Source organism: Rattus norvegicus, chromosome 6, assembly GCF_021556685.1.
Source record: "Rattus norvegicus strain SHRSP/BbbUtx chromosome 6, alternate assembly SHRSP_T2T, whole genome shotgun sequence".
NCBI lineage: Eukaryota > Metazoa > Chordata > Mammalia > Rodentia > Muridae > Rattus > Rattus norvegicus.
Window position 1 is genome coordinate 100203220 of NC_141539.1, and position 26081 is coordinate 100229300.

Sequence of the window (26081 nt, forward strand, 5' to 3'; positions counted from 1 at the left end):
TATAGAAATATGAGTATTTTTATGCTCTGTAATGAACTTGCTGAGAAAGGAATCATAAAGCAAGCTCATTTATTATAGCTGTTGAAAATATCAAATACCTGAGAGCAAATTAATCTCAGGGAATAATTGACCTTGACAATGAAAACTGCAAAAGGCTGATGAACAATTGTTGGAAGATTCACACACTCGAATGGAAAGATCTCACATGTGTGTGGATTGAAACAATTAATCCTGCTAGATTGAATGTCCATGGGACTCAACAACATACAGAACCTTCTTGGAGCTTCTATCATAATTCTATCATTCTTCACATAAACAATAATTTCCTCAAATTCATAAAAGCACACAATACCCCCAAGAATTAAAAGCATGTTGAAAATAAAAAAAAAAATCAAAAGCCAAAGCCAATTACAATGAGAGGTGGTAATATACACTACACGGCAGCCGTACCCACGATAGCACAGGTACCACACAAATTCTCACATGCGCATCAGGGGAGCAGAGTAAAGACTTCAGCACTAAGCTCATATATCTATAGTTAATGTCTACACCCAAGGGAGCTAGCACACACCCACACGCGCGCACACACACACACACACACACACACACACACACATGCACACACGCACACACACAGACACACACAGACACACACGCACACACACACGCACACACACAGACACACACAGACACACACGCACACACACACGCACACACACACACGCACACACACGCACACACGCACACGCACGCACACACACACAGCCACACAGTCACTCACACACTCATACAATCACTCATTCACTAAGGCACATGCACACTCACTCGTGCATGTATGCACGTGTCATATTCACTTATGCACAGGTACACACACAGACATACACACTTATACACACTTACACAGTCACACAACCACTCACTCAGTGAGGCATGTGCACACATTCTCATTCATTCAAATGTGCATGCACACACACACACACACACACACACACACACACACACACACCCCAATACATTAGAGAACATAAATAATAAACAAACCTGGGGAACCTGAATATCAATATACGGAACAAAACTTCATTTCTTTCTCTCAGCCTATGCCCAAATCAATAGAAAATAGTATCAAAGCACTGAGTCTGAAGCCTGAAACTATATTGCTATGTGGATAGGGCATGTTTGTGTGCTCATTTATTTTACTTATGATTTTGTTGCGATTTTTCAAGCCCTGACTTTGAGTGACCAAAACGCAATGCGGTTGGTCAGCTAATGGTCAACGGAATTTAAAGGGGCTCACACTTTAGAAGTTGCAATTGTGCTATATAATGTCTGCTCATACAGAATGCTAAGCTGCCCTTTAGGAATTACAACTGACTTCTATTTTATTTCATTAGAATAATGAAATTGGTTTCACAGCGACGACCCATCTCTCCTGTGGTACCAAGAGCCCACAATATACCAGGGAAACTGCACTTAGCCTATTGCAAAACTATACTTGGGGAGTGAGCTGTCAGACATCTCCTCTCTGATCAAAATGATAATAGTGATAATAGTTCAGGATAAAGATTAAAAGGATAATGCCCATGGAATCATGAATTGTAACAGGTCATGTGATGGACGGAACACCACAGGACTGGTTCTTGTGAGTAGAGGTATAAAGATACACCCACGGGTCAGCTCTCACACTCAAGGATGCAAATCGGGTCATGTTTGCTAAAAGATGGAGTCACTGTAGCTTACAGGGAGACACACAGTGTTCTGGGACTTCCTCTCGTGTGACACCATGAGGTTGAAGTGAACCTCCTAGCACAGCTCGCTCGATTTGAACTCGGTGATAAGATTTGAACTTTGAATCTAGGGGATAAGTTCTCTTCAAAACTAGCATAGGCTTCACCAGGCTTGACTGGCTGTCTACATATCTTCCATTTATATATGTTCAGAGGACATCTTTGAGAAATGTGGCTTTGGCTCATAGCAAGATTTCTTTATTCTTTCACTCTGTCTTCTGGAAATCTCGTAAACAGTCATCATTATATTTAACAACCAAGATAACTGTAAGGTTGGTAGACTTCCAAACAGGGAAAAAACCTCGTAACTCTAAAAATAAATAAATAAACAAACAAATAACCTAATCATGAGCTCCATCAAACCATCCTGCTTTTCCGTTGGACAGCAATGATCCTAGACGAGTGCACCACAAGCATACAGTCACTCCTCATAAAGGGCGACATGTGCAGACCAATTCACCCTCCAACAAGTGCTTCACCAAAGAACCAACGCAGAGTGAGTGGCGCTGTTGCTAAGCGTGGGGTTCAGCTTGGGAATGGTTGCAACTGCAGAGTCCTTAGACAAATGAAGGATGGGGCCCAAACTGAGATGTGTAGTCAAGGAAGAAAACAGAAGAGCCCAGAGAGAGAGAGAGAGCTAAGGGGGAAGCTGAAAACTCGAACAAAACCATCATCTTCGGAATTCAAAAGAAGTAATTTAGAGAGAATTCGAAGGCATTGCTTTGTATAGTAGATCCTAACAAAAAAGGTTTTCTACAACCCATTTATTTATATTGCCTTAAAAGAATTTAGATGGAGTCACGAATGTTAGATCTATGGCTGGCAATTAGGGAAAATCAAAATACTACTAGGTATAGTTTTCCTCAATGGCTCTGAGAGAAACAAAGCACCGGCCGAGTGGAACCCACTGACTTCCATCCATCATGTCTGCTGCACTCATGTGTGGATAAAACAGCTGGTGGACTCTCACAGTCTACTTAACATCTCTGCTTTGCTGTCCAATTCGATGACTTGGGTAAGGATTGGGAATGGATTTCCAATGGATGGCAGGAGTCTTGAAAGCATCTGTCTGCTCCTCAAGCTCCCCTGCCCAGCCTACATAAACACTCTTCCACCCCACTATCCCAGAAACAAAATCAGAACAGATTTCTCCAAGTCTCAAGCTAATGGGAAATAGAGGCTACAGTGGTCCCCAACTAAGCCCTGACAACAGGTTTTGAATGCCAGAACTTCCTCCCTTAAAACCTATCATCCTTTGAACAGCCAATACTTTTTGTGTCTACCAACATACAGCGAAAAATATGATGCTTAGAAATTCAATTACTAGTGGGGAAGCATCTTGAACACATGGACACTGGAGAAAATTTCCTGAACAAATCACCAATGGCTTATGCTCTAAGATCAAGAATCGACAAATGGGATCTCGTAAGGATACAAAGCTTCTGTAAGGCAAAGGACACTGTCGTTAGGACAAAATGGCAACCAACAGATTGGGAAAAGATCTTTACCAATCCTACAACTGATAGAAGGCTTATATCCAAAATATACAAAGAACTCATAAAGTTAGACTGCAGGGAGACAAATAACCCTATTAAGAATAGGGTTCAGAGCTAAACAAAGAATTCACATCTAAGGAATGTCGAATGGCTAAAAAGCACCTAAAGAAATGTTCAACATCTTTAGTCATAAGGGAAATGCAAATCAAAACAACCCTGAGATTCCACCTCACACCAGTCAGAATGGCTAAGATCAAAAACTCTGGTGACAGCAGATGCTGGCGAGGATGTGGAGAAAGAGGAACACTCCTCCATTATTGGTGGGACTGCAAACTGGTACAACCATTCCGGAAATCAGTCTGGAGGTTCCTCAGAAAATTGGACATTGCACTGCCTGAGGACCCAGCTGTACCTCTCTTGGGCATATACCCAAAAGATGCTCCAACATAAAACAAAGACACGTGCTCCACTGTGTTCATAGCAGCCTTATTTATAATAGCCAGAAGCTGGAACGAACCCAGATGCCCTTCAACAGAGGAGTGGATACAGAAAATGTGGTACATCTACACAATGGAATATTACTCAGCTATCAAAAACAACGGCTTTATGAAATTCATAGGCAAATGGAAGGAATTGGAAAAAAATCATCCTGAATGAGGTAACCCAATCACAGGAAAACACACATGGTATGCACTCATTGATAAGTGGATATTAGACCAATGCTCGAATTACCCTAGATGCACAGAACACATGAAACTCAAGAAGAATGACCAAAATGTGGATGCTTCACTCCTTCTTTAAAAGGGGAACAAGAATACCCTTGGGAGGGAATAGGGAGGCAAATTTTAGAATAGAGACTGAAGGAACGCCCATTCAGAGCCTGCCCCACATGTGGCCCATACATATACAGCCACCAAATAGATAAGATGGATGAAACAAAGTAGTGCAGGCTGACAGGAACCAGATGTAGATCTCTTCTGAGAGACACAGCCAGAATACAGCAAATACAGAGGCGAATGCCAGCAGCAAACCACTGAACTGAGAACAGGACCCCCGTTGAAGGAATCAGAGAAAGGACTGGAAGAGCTTGAAGGGGCTCGAGACCCCATATGTACAACAATGCCAAGCAACCAGAGCTTCCAGGGACTAAGCCACTACCTAAAGACTATACATGGACTGACCCTGGACTCTGACCTCATAGGTAGCAATGAATATCCTAGTAAGAGCACCAGTGGAAGGGGAAGCCCTGGGTCCTGCTAAGACTGAACCCCCAGTGAACTGGATTGTTGGGGGGAGTGCGGTAATGGGGGGAGGATGGGGAGGGGAACTCCTATATAGAAGGGGAGGTAGAGGGGTTAGGGGAATGTTGGCCTGGAAACCAGGAAAGGGAATAACATTTGAAATGTAAATAAGAAATACCTAATTTAATAAAGACAGAAAAAAAGATATTCAATTACTAAATCATAAAACAAAATAATTCGGAAATCCCTTGGAATCCTGATATGTCATAGAACATGTTTTTTATTTTACTCTGATAAAAAGAAAGGCAACCAGAAGCCTCAGCTGCAGCTGGAGACTGGGAAACTAGAAGGGCTCTCTGGGCAGCAATGCGAGGGAGGAATTCCTGACATCGCACATTATACTGGCTCCCTCCATATGCTTTCTGGCACAGAGACAAAGCCCTTCTCTCACACAAAGATGTGCTGTATATGAGTTTGTTCATCTCCAATTAGTTTGAGGTGTAAAGTATGGGAGGTCAGATGCCATGGGTAGAATGGACAACTGAAAGGAAGGCTGTGACAATCACTCAACTGTAGCCAATCCCAATGAAGGGGAATATGACATAGAAGCTTAAAGAGGTCTCCAAAACCTAATGGTGGAGCAAGACATTCAGAATGACCAATAGTGCTTCACAGTGCAATTCTGAAGGTCTTAGGAATGGACGTATCAACAGCAACTTCAGCTCAAGAATCAAATGAGTGGAGAAGGCGCTCACAGGACACACCATGCACATCTGAGGGAAGCAGGACACACCATGCACATCTGAGGTAAGCTCACGGAGAAGATGAGCGTGAGGAATGATGAAAGAAAACTTTTCAAAAGATAAAGACACCACAATGGTGGTGCTGTGACAGACTGAGGACTGTGTAATTTCATTCAGCCCAGTGCAGGAGAAGTTGGACAAAAGATGAAAAAAAATTAAAAAGAAAAAAGAAGTAAATCTCAGTCTCTTGATACTGAAAAGGCACAATTTGACATTGTTTAAAGATTTTCCCTATAGAGCAATTTACATTTGAATGTTTTAAAATTATGATGGACCACTATTTCTCTCATCATTGCCCTATTCCTACTGATTTCAAATCAAATAATCAAATACGTGCCACACATATCATATACTATTCCTTTTCTCTGCTATGCAGTGTCATAGTAAGACTCACTGATCTGTGAGTCACTGACTTCTTATTTTATACATTTTAATAAAAATGATCAATAAAATCAGTAAAAAAAAGAAACATGTTGAGATCCTACAGATTGCACTGTTTTTGCTAATGGCCTCAAGACCCACTCTCCTGACTAATTAATTGCATCTTTGGAAGGAAATTTTATGTCATCTTCCTTTCCAGATTTAGTGATATTGTTTTATTATTATTTTCTTGAGTTGAACAGAGAAGTGGTAGAAAGGAGAGTAACAGAATATGTGTGACCTAAAAGCATGAGGGAGGACTGCCTGAGGAAGAGGATCAGTGAGGAGGAGCTGGGGAGGTGAGGGAGGACAGTGGGAGAGGAAGATAAAGAACAAAGGGGTGAGGTATGGAGCAGAGACTGAGGGAATGGCCAACCAATAATCAGCCCAACTTGAGACCCATCCCATAGGCAAGCATCAAGGAGTCTAGACATGGCTGTCCTCCACACAGCAGCTGACTCAGACACCCAGAGTCAAACAGTAGATGGAGCTTGAGGACTCTTATTGAAGAACAGGAAAAAGAATTGAAGGCCCAAAGGAGATAGGAACTCAGCAGGAAGATCAACAGCCAACTAACCTAGACCCTTTGGGTCTCTCAGAGACTGAAACACCAGCCAAGAACATATATGGGATGGACCTAGGCCTCCCTTCATATATGTGAAGCTTGGTATTCATGTGAGTCCCAAACGACTGAAAAGGGGGCTATCCCAAAAGCTGTTGGCTGTTCATGAAATATGTTCTTCTAGATGGGCTGCCTTGTCTGGGCTCAGTGGGAGAGGATGGGCCTAGCCTCTCAGAGACTTGATGTGCCAGGGTGGGGAGATATCCAGGGAGGGCACCTGCTCATAGAAGAAGGGAAAGGGAAATGAAGGGGGGATTGTGAGAGGAGGTGAAGAGGAGAGGGGCAATGAGGTGGATATAAAGGGAATAAGTAAAAAAATAAAGAACAGTGGCATATATTTGCAAAAATGACCCAACGAGCCCCATTTCTTTGCATTAAATTCTTTAAAGATTAGCAAAAAGATTGCACAGATTCAGAAATCAGTAAAATTGTTTGATTTCTTTTCAAAGCCCTTTGTTGTGCAAAGTGATTGATCGGTGCATTCAATTCAATGGTTATAGAATCATTGCTGATAATGTAGTGACCTTTAACATCCATCTTATGTTTCTAGATCTGGATGTAACTCTCTTCTCCCCTTCCTCTGTCTCCTTGCACCTCATGTCCAAAAGATATTATAAAATTACTCAAGAAATAGGGAGAGAAATCTGCATGTTATGAAAACTCAGACTCACAGACAGACCCTGTTTAATACATATATGGGTTGGTTGGCTGTAGTCTCCTTCTCCGTCCTGAAATTTGTTATTTAATTTGTTCACTGTTGTGCTCTCAACACATGTGGTTTAGGAAGTTAGGGCTTTGTGATAATAGTTTAAACAGATTTCCTACAACTCAATATTCTGATTATTTCTCGGTCTTCATTCTTCTAAATAATGGTGCAGTCAACACAAACTAGGTAGCTTTTGTTTGTTGTTTGTTATTTAAAGAGGAAAGAGAAAGTTTAAAATGGAATAGTATTTACGCAATTGTGCTTCCAATGAAAGCTGTCAGGGCTGGGGTATTGTCTGTTCATTCATCAGCTACTCTGTACAGACCTTAAATGGCTGCACTTTTTAGATAAGCAAAAACGCACTTCATATTTAGTGTACAGGTACATAAAGACTGTTTACTCAAAAGGCAGCCATCTCTGAAAGTGTGTCTCTCGGAGTTGAGGGAAACTTGAGGGAAGACATGGTCACTTCGTCTCATAATGGAAAAGTCCGAATGATCGCAAATTTCTTGGAACGCTTTAACACTTGGGATGACACGCTATAAATCAAAGCATGCTTTTCAGGAGCATAGGAGACCTACATTAGAATTTACTGAAAAGGTAAACAATATAGTTTAACAAAGACATATAAATAAGCACTCATATTCTGTAATAGTAAATTCAAAAGTAAGTGTGGGCTAGTAAGACGACTCAGTGAGGAAGGTCATATGTTGCTAAGCCTGACTACGTGAGTTCAATTCCTGGAGCTTACATGGTGGAAGGAGGGAGCCAATTTGTACATGTTGTACCTTGTCCTCTATTATCATGCCACAACACAAGATGCATATACACAATAATTAGATAAGCAGATAGATAGATAGATAGATAGATAGATAGATAGATAGATAGATAGATAGACAGACAGACAGACAAACAGACAGACTGAATGATGGTGGATGAATAAATAAATGGTATTAAACAAAAATTTTAAAGTAAATATGGTGGAATCCCTATTTTCAAGTAACTTCTCCTGGTACTAGTGACTGGTGACATAAAGGAAAAATAAACTCTTTTAGAACAAAAAAAACTGTATAAATATGATGCACAAGCATTTTTATGCATTTGTCTATAGAAAAACCTATATTTACCAAATAAAACATCATGAAATAGAACAAGCACATGGGACACAGAAGGAAGGAAAATCTTAAGAGACATCCAGAAAGCACTAGACATGGTGATACACACCTTTAATTCTAGCACTGGAGAAGCAGAGGCAAGTGAATTCCTGAGTTCAAGGCCATCCTGGTCTACAGAGTGAGTTCCAGTGCAGCCAGGGCTACATAGAGAAACCCTCTCTGTAAAATCTACAGGGGTAGGGAGCCCATGGGGAGAAGAGAGATTCAGATAGTAATAGCCAATCTTCCCAGAAACAGCTAAAGCAATAGGAATAAAACCCCCAGTAAGAGCTGGTGAGATGATTTAGTGAGTAAGTAACCAAGGATCTCAGTTCAAATCCCCAGCTCCCAGGTAAGTGCTAGGTATAGGTGCCCACATCTGTACCCCATCGTTGAAGGACAAAGACAAGCAGAGCCCAGGAACTCACTGGCCAGGTAGCCTAACTGAAACAGTGTGCTTCTAGTTCAGTGAAAGGTTTTGCCAAGAAAGGGAGGGGGGGATAGCAATAGAGGAAAACACAGGATATTTTCCACTGGCCTCCACAAGCATGATCATAGCACTCACATCTACATATACATATCACATGCATGTAGACACTGGCACACACACAAACCCATACATGCACTTCACACACACACACACACACACACACACACACACACACTCAACCTGTGCACGTACATAATACATGCACACATGAAGATGGCAAGTTGTTCATTTCAAACTAACATGATGTTGCAAAGATGCACACATGAGCTATCTGGAGTCAGAAAGGACAAGCACAGCTTGCTTAGGGAAATCCTAGATCTCGTTAGATGCAAAATAGCATCTGGCACAAAAAATGCGATCCCGACCATCTAAGAATAAGAGGTGGGGGAGCATCTATGTTTTGTTGGGCTCATTATAGTGCCTGTCCCACACGATAAGGTTGACCAGAAAGCTTTCCCTTTTTCTAACCTAAACTCTCCTAAAATATGTAAACAGTGGCACACAGACTAATTAATCTGCCACCTCTCACAGCACTGAACACACCTTTAGTGGTCTATGGGGGAAGTTGTTTTTGTTTTTTTAGCACTAAGTTCAAATGCCTACCCATGTTTAAAAGATATCAGTACTACCAAAGGCGTGGCCCATCCTCAGGCCACAGTTTTCCTTATCCTCATTGATTCTTATATTTCATGCTTTGGAGTGTAGACAAAATACAGGGATAACCTCAAGAGAGAAAAATGAGGGTGTCTGGTGGAGGAGGGGTGAGAAAGTGTGAACAGATTGTTCCTCAAGCCTTAATACGCATGAAAATCATCTTAAGATTCTGCTTTAACTTGCCAACTACTGGCCCAGCATACCAATCTTGTCTAAGTATGGTTCAACTGGTTTGAGAGTTTTAGAATCTGTTTTGCAAAGGTTATTTAAATTTTTCTGTGTGCAGTGTCAGATTTAGATGTTATGAAGATGCAGATCATTCACATATAACACACACACACACACACACACACACACACACACACACACACATTGCATCTCAATATAAAAAGATAGGGAACAAAACCCAGAAATCTCTCTGCTTCCCTAGGTAAGTCCCTTAACAAAGCACCCCCTATGTTTTCTTAGAACTTGAACTAGAAAGAAAAGTCCAGATCTTTTTCAGTTCCAAAATAATTTGACTCCAACACTTAGTTAAGTGAGAAATTTAAAGAAAAACTAAAGTGGTGGCAGGCAATGGGGGATGGGGTCCCATATGTCCTTACTGAAATATGGTAGAAAAGTTTTAGATTCTAGATTAGTTCCTGATTCATAGGTTTCTTGTTTGTTTGTTCACTCATTTATTTTCTGATCCATTTTTATCATAATTCTCCATAAGCTTTGTAGATATAGCCTATTTTTAAAGTTGTCATAACTAATACAATATCAATATTCTCTTTTATATAAAACAAAACAAACAGCTGGGTTAACTATAGCAACAGTATAAAGTCATGTTGTTGGCTCAGTGTAATTGATAGGTTTCGTTTTTGTGGCTTTACATTCATATGAACTATGCTCCCCTTGGCTGGGTCTGGTTTTCTATTTTGTTAGGGACTATTGTAATTGTTCCAGAGGTATCACTGTCATCAGTGGCTTCCTAATTCTGACTACTCCTTTGATCAGTCAGGATCTGTGTGACCTGCTGGCTCACTGTAGGTGACCAAAAAATTTTAATGGGTGAATTAATTCACATATAAGCTAAAGTCTCCCTTTGCAAAAGTTATCAGAATCAGTTCCCAAAACTCATATTTGCTATTCACGATTAAGTCTCTTTTTACTTCTTTTACATAATTTTCATCCAGTCATGAGTATGAGTAAACACATCTTCTCACCACTCTCAGAATTTTGCTCATATTTGGAAAAGATTTTCCTTACCTGCAAGTGCTGCTTTTCTGCATGACGTCAGCTCGATGATATCCAGAGAGTTTACAAAATCCGTCATTACTATAAACTACAGGCCAGTCCACAATTTGGGCATTTCCCAGTAAGAAACTTGATTCTAAAGAAGAAAGAGAGAATTACTTAGCTTTATTGAACAGCTTTTGTCTTTCAAGTGATCAAAAAAGGAAATTTTATAAGATGAGCAAATACAATGGCTGTATGCTATAAGACAAATAATATGATGTGTGCCATAAGCCAGTCAGCATGATGACCAATGACATTTTCAATAAACCCAAGCTTTACATCACAAACCAAAATTCCCACTGAACACAATGTAGGGCACCTCTTTACAGTCAGGTGTCTAATGGAGAAGAGTGTCCTTAGTGGTCAGTAGTTCTGATGTCTAAACATGTCTTCACTTATTAGATAGGCTAGAGTCTCTTTTCCACAGATTAAGACTATTGATGTTATAACAGGTATGCTGAATATGTTCCCCCAAAAAATGCTATTAATGCAAATAAGATTTGATGAGATGAATTCTTTGCTCATTTTATTACTTGATCTCGAAAACTCTAAAAAAAGCATTAAAGAGTTCTCTTTGGAAATAAAAATCATTCAAAAAATCTATCAAATATCAAAAACTATCAAAATCTATGACCTCTGCGTGTGACATAGAACCCAGCAAATATATGTAGTTCATATTGCTGCTCTACTGTACACAGAAAAATAGGTTTGTTTTGGGTGTAAAATTAGTTCAAAAAGTATATTTGGGTATTAACTGTGGTTGGAAATAAACAACAGTTTTAGGCTATGACTTTAAAAATGTTAATGGTCTCATGAGAATAAAGTGAAAATGAATTCAAATAATAAGAACATAAATGAAAATTATTTTAAATAAACATCTTTAGAAGAACTTTAAAAGTAAAACGAATAGTCTACTTTGAAAATCTACTATAAAATAATCCTTTGGGCTCCTCTTCAGGTAGAATCTAAAAATGGAAATTAAATTGTAAGTGGCAGGTTTGAAATCCTCACTCAGAACTGGCTCTCCCAAAACCAACAATGCAATTCAACAGTTACTAAGCGAGAGCTGCTGTGCGAAAGGAGGACCTCTGGGTCAGATATCGGAGTGGAATAGAAGTTAGAAGAATGTGCTCTGTGTTCTTCTTCTCAAGTTTACATATTAAGACTGTAAGTAAAGCGACCGTCAGAATGATCTAGAGAATAGATACCAGCGAGCCCAGGATGACAGATGAGAAACGTCTTTTGGGAACTATCATGACCAAAAATGGGGAGAAACTGAAGAAAGACAAATCCTTTAGAGAACAGGTGCTTTTCTAAGACTCCCAGTAGGGACAGTTGATGGGGTGACAGAGCCAAGTCACATAAGGCTAAGGTGTCAAAGGTCATAAATCTCATAAGAAAATTGAAAGTCATAAATGAAAACAGAAGAAAAAAACGCAAGAGTGAATTTAGCAGTCTTGAGAAAGACAAAAGTTTATCGTATAAAACTCATATCAATCAACATAAAACAAAGTATTGATAAATCAGGCACATCAAGAGGCAAATGAAGCCTCCATCCAAGAACACTGTTGAGAAAATAAAATGGAAGCCTATAGTTTGGTTGAGAAAATATTCATAATGTGGATACCTGAAGTCAACTCAGAATATACAGAGAATTTTTGCAAAATCCCGGGGATATAATTTGTATAGTGTATGGTCCCACTCAGAAGACACGAAGACAGTCCAGACTAATAGCACAGTGACAGTTCACCAGTCATCCACCAGAGAAGCTACAAAGGCTACTACTACCATCACTGGTAAGAAAATGGGACCACTGGACCTAGATCTAAATATAAGATGTTATAAAAATACAAAATGTTATGAGCCTTTTTGAGCATGATTTCTTGTAAAGTTAAATATACATCTCTAACCCAAAAGGTCCATCTTACTTGTTCACTCAAGTGAAATGAAAACTCACGTGAATAAAAGGTCCATTTAAAAAAGGAAAGGAGGGGTTGGGGATTTGGCTCAGTGGCAGAGCGCTTGCCTAGGAAGCGCAAGGCCCTGGGTTCGGTCCCCAGCTCCGGAAAAAAAAAAGGAAAGGAAAGGAAACCACTCACATCACATTCACTCGTGTAGTCAAACCTTGGAAACAATGCCAATCAAGAGAGTGAATTTTACATGGTGTCAAATTCATACAAGGAACACCGCTTCAGTCTATAATGGGACAAACTTCTGGTATGTGCCACAGTATAATATATATTCATGGTGGTAAAAAAAAGTCATCCATATGAAGTATAAATACAGACAAAGCTAGCTACCGTGGTAGTGGTGACAGTGGCCACACAGCAGTTTCCTTTACATTGTAGTTGTGATGGAGCTTAAGGTGATGACTATGCTAATTACTCATGGCAATGGTTTCTGAAAGGAATGACGGGATTACAGAAAGGAAAAAATAATAATAACTTTTGGGGGGGGCTGCCACATCTGGCCTCAGTAGGAGAGGATGCGCCTAATCCTCAGGAGACTTGATGCTCCAGGATGAGGGAATATAGAGAGGCAGCCCTTTCAGAGGCAAAAGGGGGGGGAGGGGGGACTCTGCAAGGGGGGCCTGGGAGGGGGCAACATTTGGGATGTAAATGAATTAATAATAATAATAACAATAACAACTTTCTGGGAGATGTAAGGGCTCACTATCTTGAGGTACATGAGCGTATATTTATCCACACTCATACCATACATTTAAGAGCACTTAACTGCACATAAGCTTAGGAAGCACAAAAGGATAATAGATTCTCCTCTCCCTTCGGTGCATGTTTTTTAAAACACTGACATTTGAGTTAGGTCTTCATTGTGAGAATAGTTAAGAGTATCCCTCGGAGAGCGCAGCTAGCACGATGAGGAAGATTAGCTGCTTCCTGCAAAGATGAGTCAGAAAGTACAAATTCCTCTTTAAGCGCGTGGTGTTTTCATTTATAGGTGGCATTGATTATTATCATCAAAAGTGATTCTCTTTTCTCCGTTAGCCCAGGTTAGGTTGCCCTCTCTAATCTATAAGTCATATGCACGGTGACTGAAAGCCATGGTAGGCCGTGTGGCTGCAATTCTTCCTGATTTTCAGTCTCCTATTCAAACCAACATCAACTCATCTTGAAACCCCGTGTCTCTTCATGCAGCTCGGGCAGCACAGATGCTTACATCATCAGATCTCAAATCCAATCCCAGACCTATAAGCGCCCCTCCCTAATAGAAGCACATTGACCCTTATTCCTAAAGTCCACACTGTTAGGTTTAGGTCAATTTCCTTATCAATTCCAAAGTATGCTCGCTGACAATGCTAACTCTTTACTCTTGCTTTTCCTGCACCCCTTTGCCTATTACACACGTAAGGAGAGTATCAACTCTGCTTCCTCTGTACCTCATTCAGTGAGGACCACACACATCCCCGCACTCACACACATCCTTTACCTGCACACAGTATACAAGAGGCTGAACAGAATGTATTATATACGTATAATGAAATAACATGCATTCTTCAAAAACAGGGAACCCTGTTATTGCCCACAACATGGACGAGCTTTGGGGACTTGACAATAAGTAAAATAAGCCAAAGGCTAACATTGCATTTGTCTTTGCGTTTGCATATTACATAGGCTCCATTTACATATAAAGTACAAAATTCAAACACACAAAACAGAAAGGAAAAAAAAGGTGCTAAGTTAACAGGGACCAAAGGGTTGAGGAACTGAACAGAGGTAGTCAAAGGACTGGAAACTAGTTAGCAATTGTATGTTTGAGAGAAGTGCAGTTTCCACAGCAACCATAGTTACAGCACTACATTGCATATTTGAAAGTCGCCAAGGGAGTAGATTTTATTCTTGATGACAAAAAAGATATGTAATGTAGTAAGTACATTCAGTAGCTCGATTTAGCTCCTCTATAACGCACTCATATACTAAAACATTGTATTATTTACCACAAATAGGTACAAAATGTATAGTTTTACTTGCCAATTTAAAAACTTTTCAAATTTGCAATATAACACATTGCTTATTGATTGAAAGAATTCCCGATGTCCTGGCAACAAGGAGACCATGTGCTTTGAAAAAAGAAAGAGAAAGGTTGGAACCCTAACCTGCTTGCTCAGCCGGGTTTATTTTCCTCCCAGAAACCGCTTAGAAAGCAGCTTTTCACAAATGGGGGTTCACCAAGAGAAATGCATACGAAGTGCATAGCCCTCCAAATTTCTTAAACAATATTTACTACGTACATGACATGTTTATAATCTGTTTCACTTTTCAAGTGTTCTAAGCTTCACTGAATCAATGGAAAGCCTGCCTTAAGCAACCCCCGCCCCCGAAGGCTATGCAGACCTCCCTACATCATGAAGAGCCTCGCTTCAAAACATCTGTTAGATTTAGAACCAGAACTCTGCTTGTTCCATTTTGGCTCTGCCGTATCTTCCTGCTGCCTCTCAACCGCTTTCTCCTGCTCTCCACTGGGACCATCTTGGAGAGACTACGGCCCAGCAGGGCAGCCATCACTACGGATCAGCCTATGATGTGCTTCACACATTCTCTGGTATCTCCGTGTGATAACAAAGCAGTCAACAAAAGCAGGACCCACTCTGCGACGCATTGTTCTGACCCCGGAAGTACCCTCACTCCCCTCTTCCTGATTGGCCAGCCACAAGTCAGAGGTTCCCAGAGCCCAGGCACTCAGGGTCAAAAGGCAGAAACCAGAAACCGGAGTACATGTTCTCCAAATCCCAACTCCTGACTGAGGTGTGCATACTCAACTCTTTCTGGGGGAAGCCAGGATTCTTTTTTGCTTTAGATGGAAAAGCAGATAGATTCAGATGAAAGAGACAAACAAAATTAACCCCGGCAGGGTGGGCCTACTCCTTTTTGTGCTTTGGAGGCAGAGTTGTTCGTGGAAAGGAAAACGGAAGTTCCAACCAAAACTGGGCAATGGATGTTGTGCATTGTTTCAAATCCATTTTTAAAATATCTACTGAGTTACAGCAATAACACTGAATGGGGAGAGCTAGATATTTCCCGGGTATACACTAGTGTTTGCCTGCATGGCCAATCAGAACTAATAACTCAGAGAGAATTTTAAAGGCTGTCACAAGCTTTTAAGATAGTCTGGGCGATGTGTCTTCTGTTGGCCTTCAAACTGGAGACCAGCCATTTAGACTCTGAGAGTAATTAGACTATGCCATTCCCTGTCCCCCCTGCTGGGTCTTAATGACATGACTCTGGCCTTATGAGAGGCGACTGTAAGAACCTTACTCTTGTTTCTGAATATTTTATAAAATCATAATTGAGCAAATTTGCCCATATAAGAAGTCATCAGCTGGTAAATGTTCATAATAATCAAAGTCCCACTGATCATCCTGTCCAGATTGATTCTCGACACTACTGAGAGCACGACAGAAAACCCAGGGATTTGGACGACAGCATCGGTTTCTACATTTACAAATCAGCAAGAGTGATAAGCACCCCTCTGCATAATTATGGGGACTAAGAATGAGCAATGCAAGCAAAACCTTCTTAAACTATTAGGGCAAAAAATTCTTCACAAAATATTAGAGTGTACTATTTGCAGGAGCTCTTTCCCAGCTGCGCCGAGAATGCAGAGACAGCTAGCGCTGTGTGTAGGGGGTGTAGGTGAGCGCCCATGTGTGCAAGCACAGAGCGACTGCAACAGAAAACCACTTCTTCCCATTGGACCTACAAACTGAAACCTGGGCGTTTATATCAGGCAGAGGTAAGTTACGAGTAAACAGGAGGTGAGAAGTAAACACGGCTAAGTTAGACAGAAGTTGCTGAGCCCGTTTATAAATTTGCATATGTAGTAGGCGAAACGCTGTGTGCATACACAATGCTCACATTACCGCCTCCCTGAAGTACACTACTTGTTTTAACAAACAAGAAATGTGATATCACTGACAGATATTAAGAACAGGAGTAAAACTAATTAAAATTACCTCCCAGAAATTTTTAATTTCTCTCAGCTTTAAAGAAGAGTGGGTGAAGGAAATTCATTGTGAAGGACTAGCTCACTGCAAAGGAGGCAGGTCAGAATCCAGAAGGTGGGGTTCTTCTAGATGGTCAGTAGCAAGATAGGGTTCAGGAAATTTCCCAGAATTCTAAGTGGCCATCACTGACCTCAGCTGCAGCCGCAGCCGCAGTCGCAGCCACAGTCGCAGCCACAATGGCCACAGCAGCAGAAGCAGCAGCAGCCGTTGCTGCCAGTCTTGACTGGAAATTTAGCTCTAGCGTGTCCTCACTTTCACAGCACACAAAGCCATGGATTCCCGAGTATTGAACTTCCATTGGTATCCAGGCTATTCCAGCTCTTCAAATGTTTACAAACGTGTCACTTCTGGAAGGCCCAAATGCACAAATGTGGGTCCTTGTAAGGTGCCTAAGGTGTGACTGCCCACCAGGGGGCTGAGATTTCAGAAGCACAATTCTGGCCACAGGCACTGTAGTTTCTGGTGCTTTGTGGCAGGATGAGTTAATGATGCTGTTGTTTTTCAATTTAGTAAAAGAGAAGAATTTTGATAGTCTCATCCCAAAGAGAAGACACATATTTGATGTGATGGATAGTCATTAGACTCATTTGGTCATCCTACAATGTATACATGCATCAAGACATCATACTGGCCACATGAATGCATACACACAATTTACCAGCTAAAAACCAAGTATGAAGAACTGTAAGTCTCTTTAAAGATGGTGACCGCCATTTCTCAGTCTTGAGTCCACTTTGAGTCAAGGAGCTTCAGGTTAGGAGCATAAGAGCTGTTCATTCTGGATCTCATGCCCTGAGGTTTCTGGTTTAGCTCATCAGGAAAGGGACTTCCAAACACTGGGATTCATTTTTAAATCCTCTCAAGTGCTTCCAATGTGCAGCCAGGACGGAGCTACGCTTGACTAGCATAGTAATTCCTGAAGGCTGGCAACTGCAATAGAATCTTGATACAAGTGTCAAAGTGGAGATTGCTAGCTTCTAATGTAGATGCACAATGAACAAACTCCCTCAGGGTAGAATAAAAAAAATACAGTCCAGGAGATAAGCCTCCTGCTCAACAAAGTCTGGGACAGACCCAACCTAGACCTTCTGAGATAGGACCTGAGGTTTAAAAAGAACCTAGGATGATTCCTAAGAGTAATGTCATGTCTATCTTGCATGCCTTCTCCTTTTCTATAGATGGGAAAGCAGGCCAGGAAACTTAAAGAACTCCACTGGTGAACACAGGCAAAAGGAGTCAGGTACCAGGAAAGGGCAGAAGCAGGTTTCGATGACTACAACTCTCTTCTATCCTTCTTTCTCAACTGCATTGAGCTCTCACTTTGTTTGGCTTCATTTTAGCATAAAGAAGCATTTCTTCACAGAAGGACTTCTTTGGGAGATAGGAAGATAATTACACTTGAGTTTCCGCTCCAACATATTAATCCCGTCTATAAAGGAGATCAGAAACCCATGCTGACAGAAACCTCTGAAAGAGGAGAGGTCAGAAGCTGTCCAAGAAATGCTGTAAAGTCACCTTGGGCAACTTCTTTCCTTTATACAGAAGTTCAGGTGGGGGAAAAAATGGCTTTCCTCTGGGCTGCTCCAACAAGCTTTGACTTTCTACTATGTTACTGTTTTGGTTTTATGAAGACTATACCCTTTTTAGATCGATAAATTCCAGGACACTAACAATGGAAAGAGGACAGAGAAGTACATGGAGAGAAGATTGAAGGGAGGCAGGCTGAGATTGCTCAGACACATTTTAGCTCAGAAGTTATCATTGTAGGAAGCATTGGAGCAATGGGTAGGCCAGCTTTCTGGACTTCCGTGATGCTTTCCATATGTCTATATGTGTGCATAACATTTTAACTGGGGAAATGGCTCCGTGGATAAAGTGTGTGCCAAACAAATATAAGCATCTGAATTCAGAACCCAAAGTCACAGAAAGCCAAATGCTGTTGCAGACGTCTGTAATCCTAGTGGTGTCTTTGTGATTTGGTAGAAGACAGGAGAATTCGCAGAAGCTTGTGGGCCAGCTAGCCTGCTGTACTAAACAACAAATGTGAAATTCTGTGTCAAGACTACATGGTAGGTTGGTAGGTGATGAATGACGCTGAGATTGTCACTTTACACACACACATACGCACACTCTGCACATATGTATAGATACACACATACACATACATACCATACACATATACACACATACACAATTTTTAAATATTGCATATCTTAAATAAACACACTACTTTTAAAGAGAGAGAGTAGAAAATGTTGATTAAAATGCATTTGGGTGGGTTAAACTACTATTCTTTCTCCCTCTTGACTTTTTAATGCACATTATCTTTGAGAGAAGTATTAGCGAGAGTTGTCAAATATTTTAAGAAGTGATATAAGACAACCAAATGAAGTCTAGAATTTTGAGAGAGAAAGAAGGTATGGAGAGAGGTGAGAAAGAACTTAAGGAGAAGAAAACACTTTCATTATTGTGCAATTTTTCCTAGGTCTATAGCAGCCAGTGAGGAAGGCCAACAAGGTATGCCTCTAAATATATTCACCCAGTCCTAGCTGGAGGGGCATGCCTTCCAGGAAACTGTGCAGTAATTCTAAAATGAGACTTAGAGGCTAGGGCGGCAACTTGCTCAGTAAAGGACTTGCAATACAAGAGTAACCATCTGAGTTAGATCCCACATTAAAAAGGCAGGTGGAGGGGCTCGTGCTTTGAATCCCAATTCAAGGCAAGGACCAGGGGTGGGAGCAGGAATAAACATGGGTATGGAGGTGGGACATAGTAGATAGGAAGTTGTAGGTGGAAAGGCAAAGGGTGAAATTTCCAGTTTCCCCATCTCAAAGGAAATTTCCCTACTGCCCTCTACACACAGACATCGAGCCAAATGCCTGGCCATCATCCTCCATGCCTGCTGTCGAATTGTTCTACAAATGACACATATTGGAAGCCTCCTATCCTCTGTGTCCCCACTGCTACTCTCCCAAGTCAAACCACTACCATCCTCTCTTGCTTGGGTCACTGCAGTGATCATGTATCTGCCCCTCCACAACCTTCAGACAAGCACCCTAGTGCTCAGGAGATCTGTTGGGGGGTTGGGGAGGTTGGGGTACACAGTCTCCAACTGCTCTTTCTCCCCATGTTGCTTTGCAATGCACCCATCCATTCCTGTTCTCTCCGCTTGCGAGCATTTGCATGTTTTCTCTTTGCCTACAGTAAGCATCTTCCAGTTACTTCATACCATTCAGTTGGGCCTCCCAAAATTGCCTTCCAATCAAAATGAGTCCCTGCTACTTGGGACCTGGGCATTCTCTCCTTTTCCTTCAAAACGCTGACCACAGTTTCTACTTAGAGGTTCTCTGTGTGTTTGTTGCACAGCTGCCCCACCCCTTCCAGCCCCTGAGATCCATGAGGTCAAGGTACATTATTACACAACCATCATTCTTTGCTGGGAGAATAAAACAAACATTTCCATTCCATTAAGGTAGTCACAAAGTAATGACAATTACAAAGCAATGTTTTTTATCTAGACTATACGAGGACTCGGCTAGGCCCATTTCTTGAAAAAGCTACATTATTAAGAGTAATTAATAAGAATAATAGGCAAACTTAAGCAGACTTCCCACACTTGGAATAGCATCTGAAAACTTGTGAACCTGAGTCAGGGAGCCAATGTTACTTTTCTGAGCTTGTCTTCTGGGTGAGTGATATTTATAGACATCTTTAAGTTTCATGTGGCAGTAACAGAAAAGCCCCTGAAGCGTACATAGCACATTTTATTTGGGTTAAACAAAATCTTGATACATATGGCTTATAAAAGGCATAAATAATTTATGTGTACTGTCCCCATCTACAGTGTTGATTTCTGGTACATGCATTTCACATTTCTACAAAAGGCTGGTTTCTTTTACATTCTTACAAAATACACCTTTCTTTACAATTCTGTAAAAATGCAGCCAGTGTATAGACACATGCACTTCCTATGCTCCAGACTAAGGCTAATTCGTAAGTATCTAATAATATTGGCAGCATTAAGCAGACCATCACTGTGGGAGTTTGAAATATGCAAAAAATCTGTTAATTTATTCAAACGTGTTCAGCTGTCATCAAAGATAAAAATATGCCTCCATGTTTCACCTCCTTCAAGATCAAAGGTACATTTTCAAGTTTCTATGTTTCTTGGATGGCGTTAACTTCATCATTCTCTACCTAGCCAACATGGATCAGAAAGGAGCTATTTCAACATCGAGTCCTGAAATTCCACCGTTGGGAAGAATAGAACTGTTACAGAGAATACTTTTTCCACCACCATCACCACCACCAAAAAAAAAAAAAAAAGTCAGCAGTTAAGTTGGTATTTGTGTGTGAAGTTGTGCACCCACAGGTGTGCATGTTGAAGCCAGAGAACAATGTCACGTGCCTTCCTCTGTCTCTTTCCCCATCTCCTACTTCCGAGATGGGGTCTCTCATTGAAGCTGTTTGCTGTTTCTCTAGACCGGTTAGCCATCAACCTCACCAGATCTGCTTGTCTCCCAGTACTGAGATTACAGATTCACAGCCATACCCACTTCTCTCTGGGTACTGGAGACCCAACCTCAGGTCCTTATGCTTGTAGAACAAGCACTTTACTCATGGGCTATGGCTCCGCCCCCCCCCCACCAGCTTCCACTTTTAATAGGATGGATTTGCTCGTGAGATCTGTTTCTAAGAGTTCTTAGAAACGCTGATCAGAATCATTAGGCCAAAACAAGGCTGCCAAGACTGCCTACATGATCCATTGACTCACAAAACATGACACATTCACCTTGAGGTGGTTGATGACAACTAGCTACTGAATCCTGTCCCAATGAAATGTCGGAAAATACCTAAAGCTTTAGACATCTACTAGTTATATAATCTTGGAGAATAAGAGCTAAACCGTCCAGATGTGTTTGCCAGGAGAGAAATGTGTTACTTATTTAATACTCAGGCTTCATTTTGATGCTTACAAAATAGACATTTTGGGGTTGGAGATTTAGCTCAGTGGTAGAGCGCTTGCCTAGCAAGTGAAAGGCCCTGGGTTCGGTCCCCAGCTCTGAAAAAAACAAACAAACAAAACAAAATAGACAGTTTTTTACAAGAGTCTTTTCTGAAGGGATTATATTTTTCTTCAAAGTTAGCCTTTTAGGACAATCAAACATCTACAGCAGTAAAACTAATGAAGAATTTCAACTAAAACCAGTCCCACTCGGACACACGCTTAAGAAAAAAGGGAGGGAAGGAGGGAGGAAAAGAGAGAGAGGGAGGGAGGGAGGAGAAAAGGTATCTCAGTTTGGTTCTATTCTGTGATAAAAATACCAGGATCAAAAGCAACTCAGGGAGGAAAGGGTTTACTTCAGCTTACAGCTTACAGTCCATCCTGAAAGGAAATCAGAACAGGAACTCAAGCAGGAAGGAGACAGGAACTGAAGCAGAGATCACAGAGGAGCCCTGCTCACCACCTTGTTCTCCAGACTCACATTCAGCTACCTGGCTTTTACTTCACAAGGCCTCCTGCCCATGGGGTGGCAAAACTCGCAGTGGACTGGGTCTTCTTTATCAATCATTTATCAAATGTCCTGACAGATGTGCTTGTAGGTCAATCTGATGGAGGCATTTTCCCAACTCAAGCTCCCTCTTTCCACATGAAAAGTTGTTGTTGTTATTATTTTGTTTTGTTTGCTTATTTCAGTTTTCTGGTTTTTTTTTTCATTCTGCATTCTATGTAACAGGAGATAATTCAGTGGTTCTCAACATGTAGGTCATGTTGACCCCTTTGGAGATTGAATGACCCTTTCTCGGGGGTTGCCTAAGGCTATCTGCATACACACACGTTGGTGTTTTGCATGCAAGTATGCCTGTGTGAGAGTGTCAGATCCCCTGGAACTGTAGTTACAGATGGTTGTAAGCTGCCATGTGGGTGCTGGGAACTGAACTTGGGTCCTCTGGAAGAGCAGCCTGAGCCATCTCTCCAGCCCTGCATATCAGTTATTTACATTATGGTTTACAGTAGCAAAATTACAGTTATAAAGTAGCAACAAAAATAATTTTCTGGTTGGGGGGGTCACCACAACATGAGGAACTGTATTAAAGGGGTGCAGCATTAGGGAGGTTGAGAACCACTGAGCTGCCTGTCTAAGGGAAAGAGTTATCTACAAGGCCAACTCACTTTCCTCCCTGGGCCATGTTCACAGGGCTGGTTACACAGAGATGGGAGTCCCTGGTTTGTGCTGTCTTCACAGAGCATGTCAGGGTACTGGGACAATCCAAGCTGACACTTCCTTTACTCTAAGTAACATGTCATTGTTTGGAGGTTGTAAGGTGGTGCTCTGGTGTCCTGTTTGTTCAGCTCTCTGTCGGGGTTTGACTACACATTAGAAAACTGATGACCAACTGAGTTCAACACTTTAAAGCTCAGCTAATGACTTTAGAGGCTTCCAAGTTATTTAATATTTTGCCCTCATTGGGTCTCAAAAGGGTAGAAAAAATCTCCCATATCTTACCTTATCCAAAAAATTCCATGGAAAGTAAGTCTATATTAAGACCTGCCTATGAGGTACCGTTTAATCTCTGGGACCCATATGTCCTCCCCATCCCCTTATCTCCTCAGCAGCTCTTCCAGACCCAAGTTAAAAGTCCAAAAAGTTTTGATGCATCACTTTGGAGTGAGGCCGAGGAGTGACAGAGAGATGGAGCCTGGAAGCGGAGTTTCATAAAATTATCAGCTACCCTGAAGACTGCTCTCTCAGCTGAGACAGGTTGTTTTGGGTATGGATGAGAGAGTCTCCCTCATTCAGTCCTCACTCCCGGAAGCCTTGTTTCTGAGCTGACCTAATGAGCCATTGTCCTTTGGGTGTTCTATTCCTATATGTTGAGCACATAGAAAGTTAGCTGTGATCTGAGTGTGTTTAATGAGGCCCCTAAGTTCACACACCGTGCACACAGCATCTACAGGAGCAGCAAAGGGAATGGATGCAGAGTCCGCCCCTGTAGGCTTTCTCATGTTCTTGGTAAATTAAGACTAGCGTTGTGCCGAGTGGGGAGGCAAATATAAACCTAAGATTTCTAGACAGAAGGACAAAAGTGTTTAAGTGGCCTTAGACTCTGGTGATGAAATGACACAGAAAACTGGTAGATTTGACACAAAAAAAAAGTAAATAAATCCAAGTCTGGCCACAGTTTAGATGACACATGAGAAGAACAAGAAGGAAAACTCCAGATGCCACAGCCCACACAAGACAAAGAAGATGGAGGCCAAACCCTGACTTCAGACAAGACTGCTCTGGAAAGTGGAGGGAGATGAGCAGAGGAGAGTGAAGGGAGGAACGTAATCCACTGAGGACCAGGAAGGAGAAGAGAGGGTGAGGGGATGGAGATGGGATCTAGTAAAAGGGGGGGGGGTTAAGTTGTGAAAGGAGACAGAATCCGTGTGTGAAGAGGATGGGATGGGGAGATACTGTCTGAAGTCTCACAAAACCATAACGATCCAAAGGAGAGCACTCTGATGAGAGGAATGCTAGGAAGCTGGAAGTCCTCTGTGGCAAAGAGATTTAGACAGAAACGGCAACTCAAAATTGAAGACCTCAACCACAGCTGGGGCATCCAAAGATTTAAAGAACTAATAACTGTCAACACCGATGCACTGTTTCCCTTGCACTTGACACATATTTAACCACCTTTCTAACCATGTAAGCCAGGTCCTGTTGTTACCTGTGAGGCTACAAGGTGCAGGTAAGGCAATGACAAGATAAACAAAAATGAGTTCTTTCACTTTAATTTATCCCCCAAATAAAAGGAATTGCATAGGCAGAAAGGACTGGGAGAAAGGATAGCCTTTCCCTAAATGCAAGTCAGTTGACCACTATTTAGTTACATTTGGCAATCAGAACTGGCTCCCTAGACTGTAAGCTGTTTTGACCATCAGTAAAACTCTGTTAAACAGGCAAGGACTGGTTTTCAAATATTAATAAGTTCTAACTGCAAAGTTGTTGAAAATAATTTAATTAGAATATGAAAATTGATAAGCACTTTTTAAAATACAAATTAGTCCAGCATTTTAGGCCCTGGGGATTAAAAAGAAGATGATAGAGAACGTTTTGTTTGCACATCAACTTGAACTGGGATGCAAGCATGCTCTCATGGGTATTGTTGATACGTTCTGTGCTGTATTTCTGCCTTCAGATACATACAGTGCGTAAATAAACATCTTCAGCTACGTAATTACTTAGCCAATTCCCTTCATGGACATAATCAGAACTGTTTGGAAGAATCAATTATGAACTTGGTTACCTTAGAAGCCAAATCAAATACACTTACTCCACCAGCCTTTTCTGTGGACTACACAGGGGAGCTGGGGGAGGGGTTGGGTGCAGATGTGTATCCTTGAGGAGTTACCCTCATGTTCCAACACTTTCATGGCCCTATATATACAGCATTCTGACTAGAAACTGATCTACTGATCTACTTCGAAGCTCAGATCTCAAACTGCTTACTTCTCAAAGCTCAAAGGACTTTCATCACATTTAACAGTTACATTTCTTTGATTGGACCAGAGCCCCTAAGAAGGACAAAATCATTCTTAGTAAAATTTCAAATTGTTTTTAAACCAACATTCATTTTTATGATATCTTGCCCAATGATTTTTTTAGTTTCTTTCTGTATGAAAACTTAATATATTCCAAAGGTATTGCCTACCCTTCATACAAATGTATCACTACGAATGTGAGGTCTGAGTATCCACATGTAGCCAAATGCTTAGACGATGTCTAACATACTAATTTATTACTATGATAATAAACATAGCATCCTTAACTTGATTAAATATTTCTAGGTCTGGCCTCTTACACCACTAGGAGTGCATGCTGATCAATAGGAAACTGAACATTTCAGAATAATACATTTCTAATCATGCCTCTTGGAATTTAACAACCTGGGGAACTTTGAAGATAATTTGTTTTAGCTTTGAAATTTATTTTCAAATTTTGGGAAACATCAAAGGGCTAGAATTACACATCGGCTGTGGAAATAACTATAAATCTGTGCTCTCTCTTTCAATAAAGTACAGTTATGAACTGACTGTACCTCAAGTCTAATATAAGTTATATAAAAACATCTGTATAAGAAAAATTCTGCTGAAATAGTAAATTCGTAGCCATCTCTCTGAGATTAAACCATTATATACACGGAACTTTTCTGAAAACTTTGTCTTTTACATATATCGCCAAGACACTGAAATTAAATTTTCATTTGATAGTATAAGCTCCCTATTCGTCTAAACCACATCTTATGAATGTCACATTATAATTATTCATGATGCGTGATTAGTGAATATCACATGTTAATATTTACAACTTTATTGCTATCATATTTGTTTAGTCTTAAGGCAATTGTCACCAATTT

General features: G+C 41.0%; 1 protein-coding gene across 1 annotated transcript in view; it reads right to left on the minus strand.

The window, feature by feature from the left end:
• Kcnh5 (potassium voltage-gated channel subfamily H member 5) overlaps positions 1–26081 on the minus strand; it is a 285644-nt gene that overhangs the window by 253548 nt on the left and 6015 nt on the right. Inside the window, 1 exon segment of the mRNA NM_133610.2 lies at positions 10625–10748. Within this exon segment, the coding sequence (NP_598294.1) occupies positions 10625–10748 (124 nt within the window).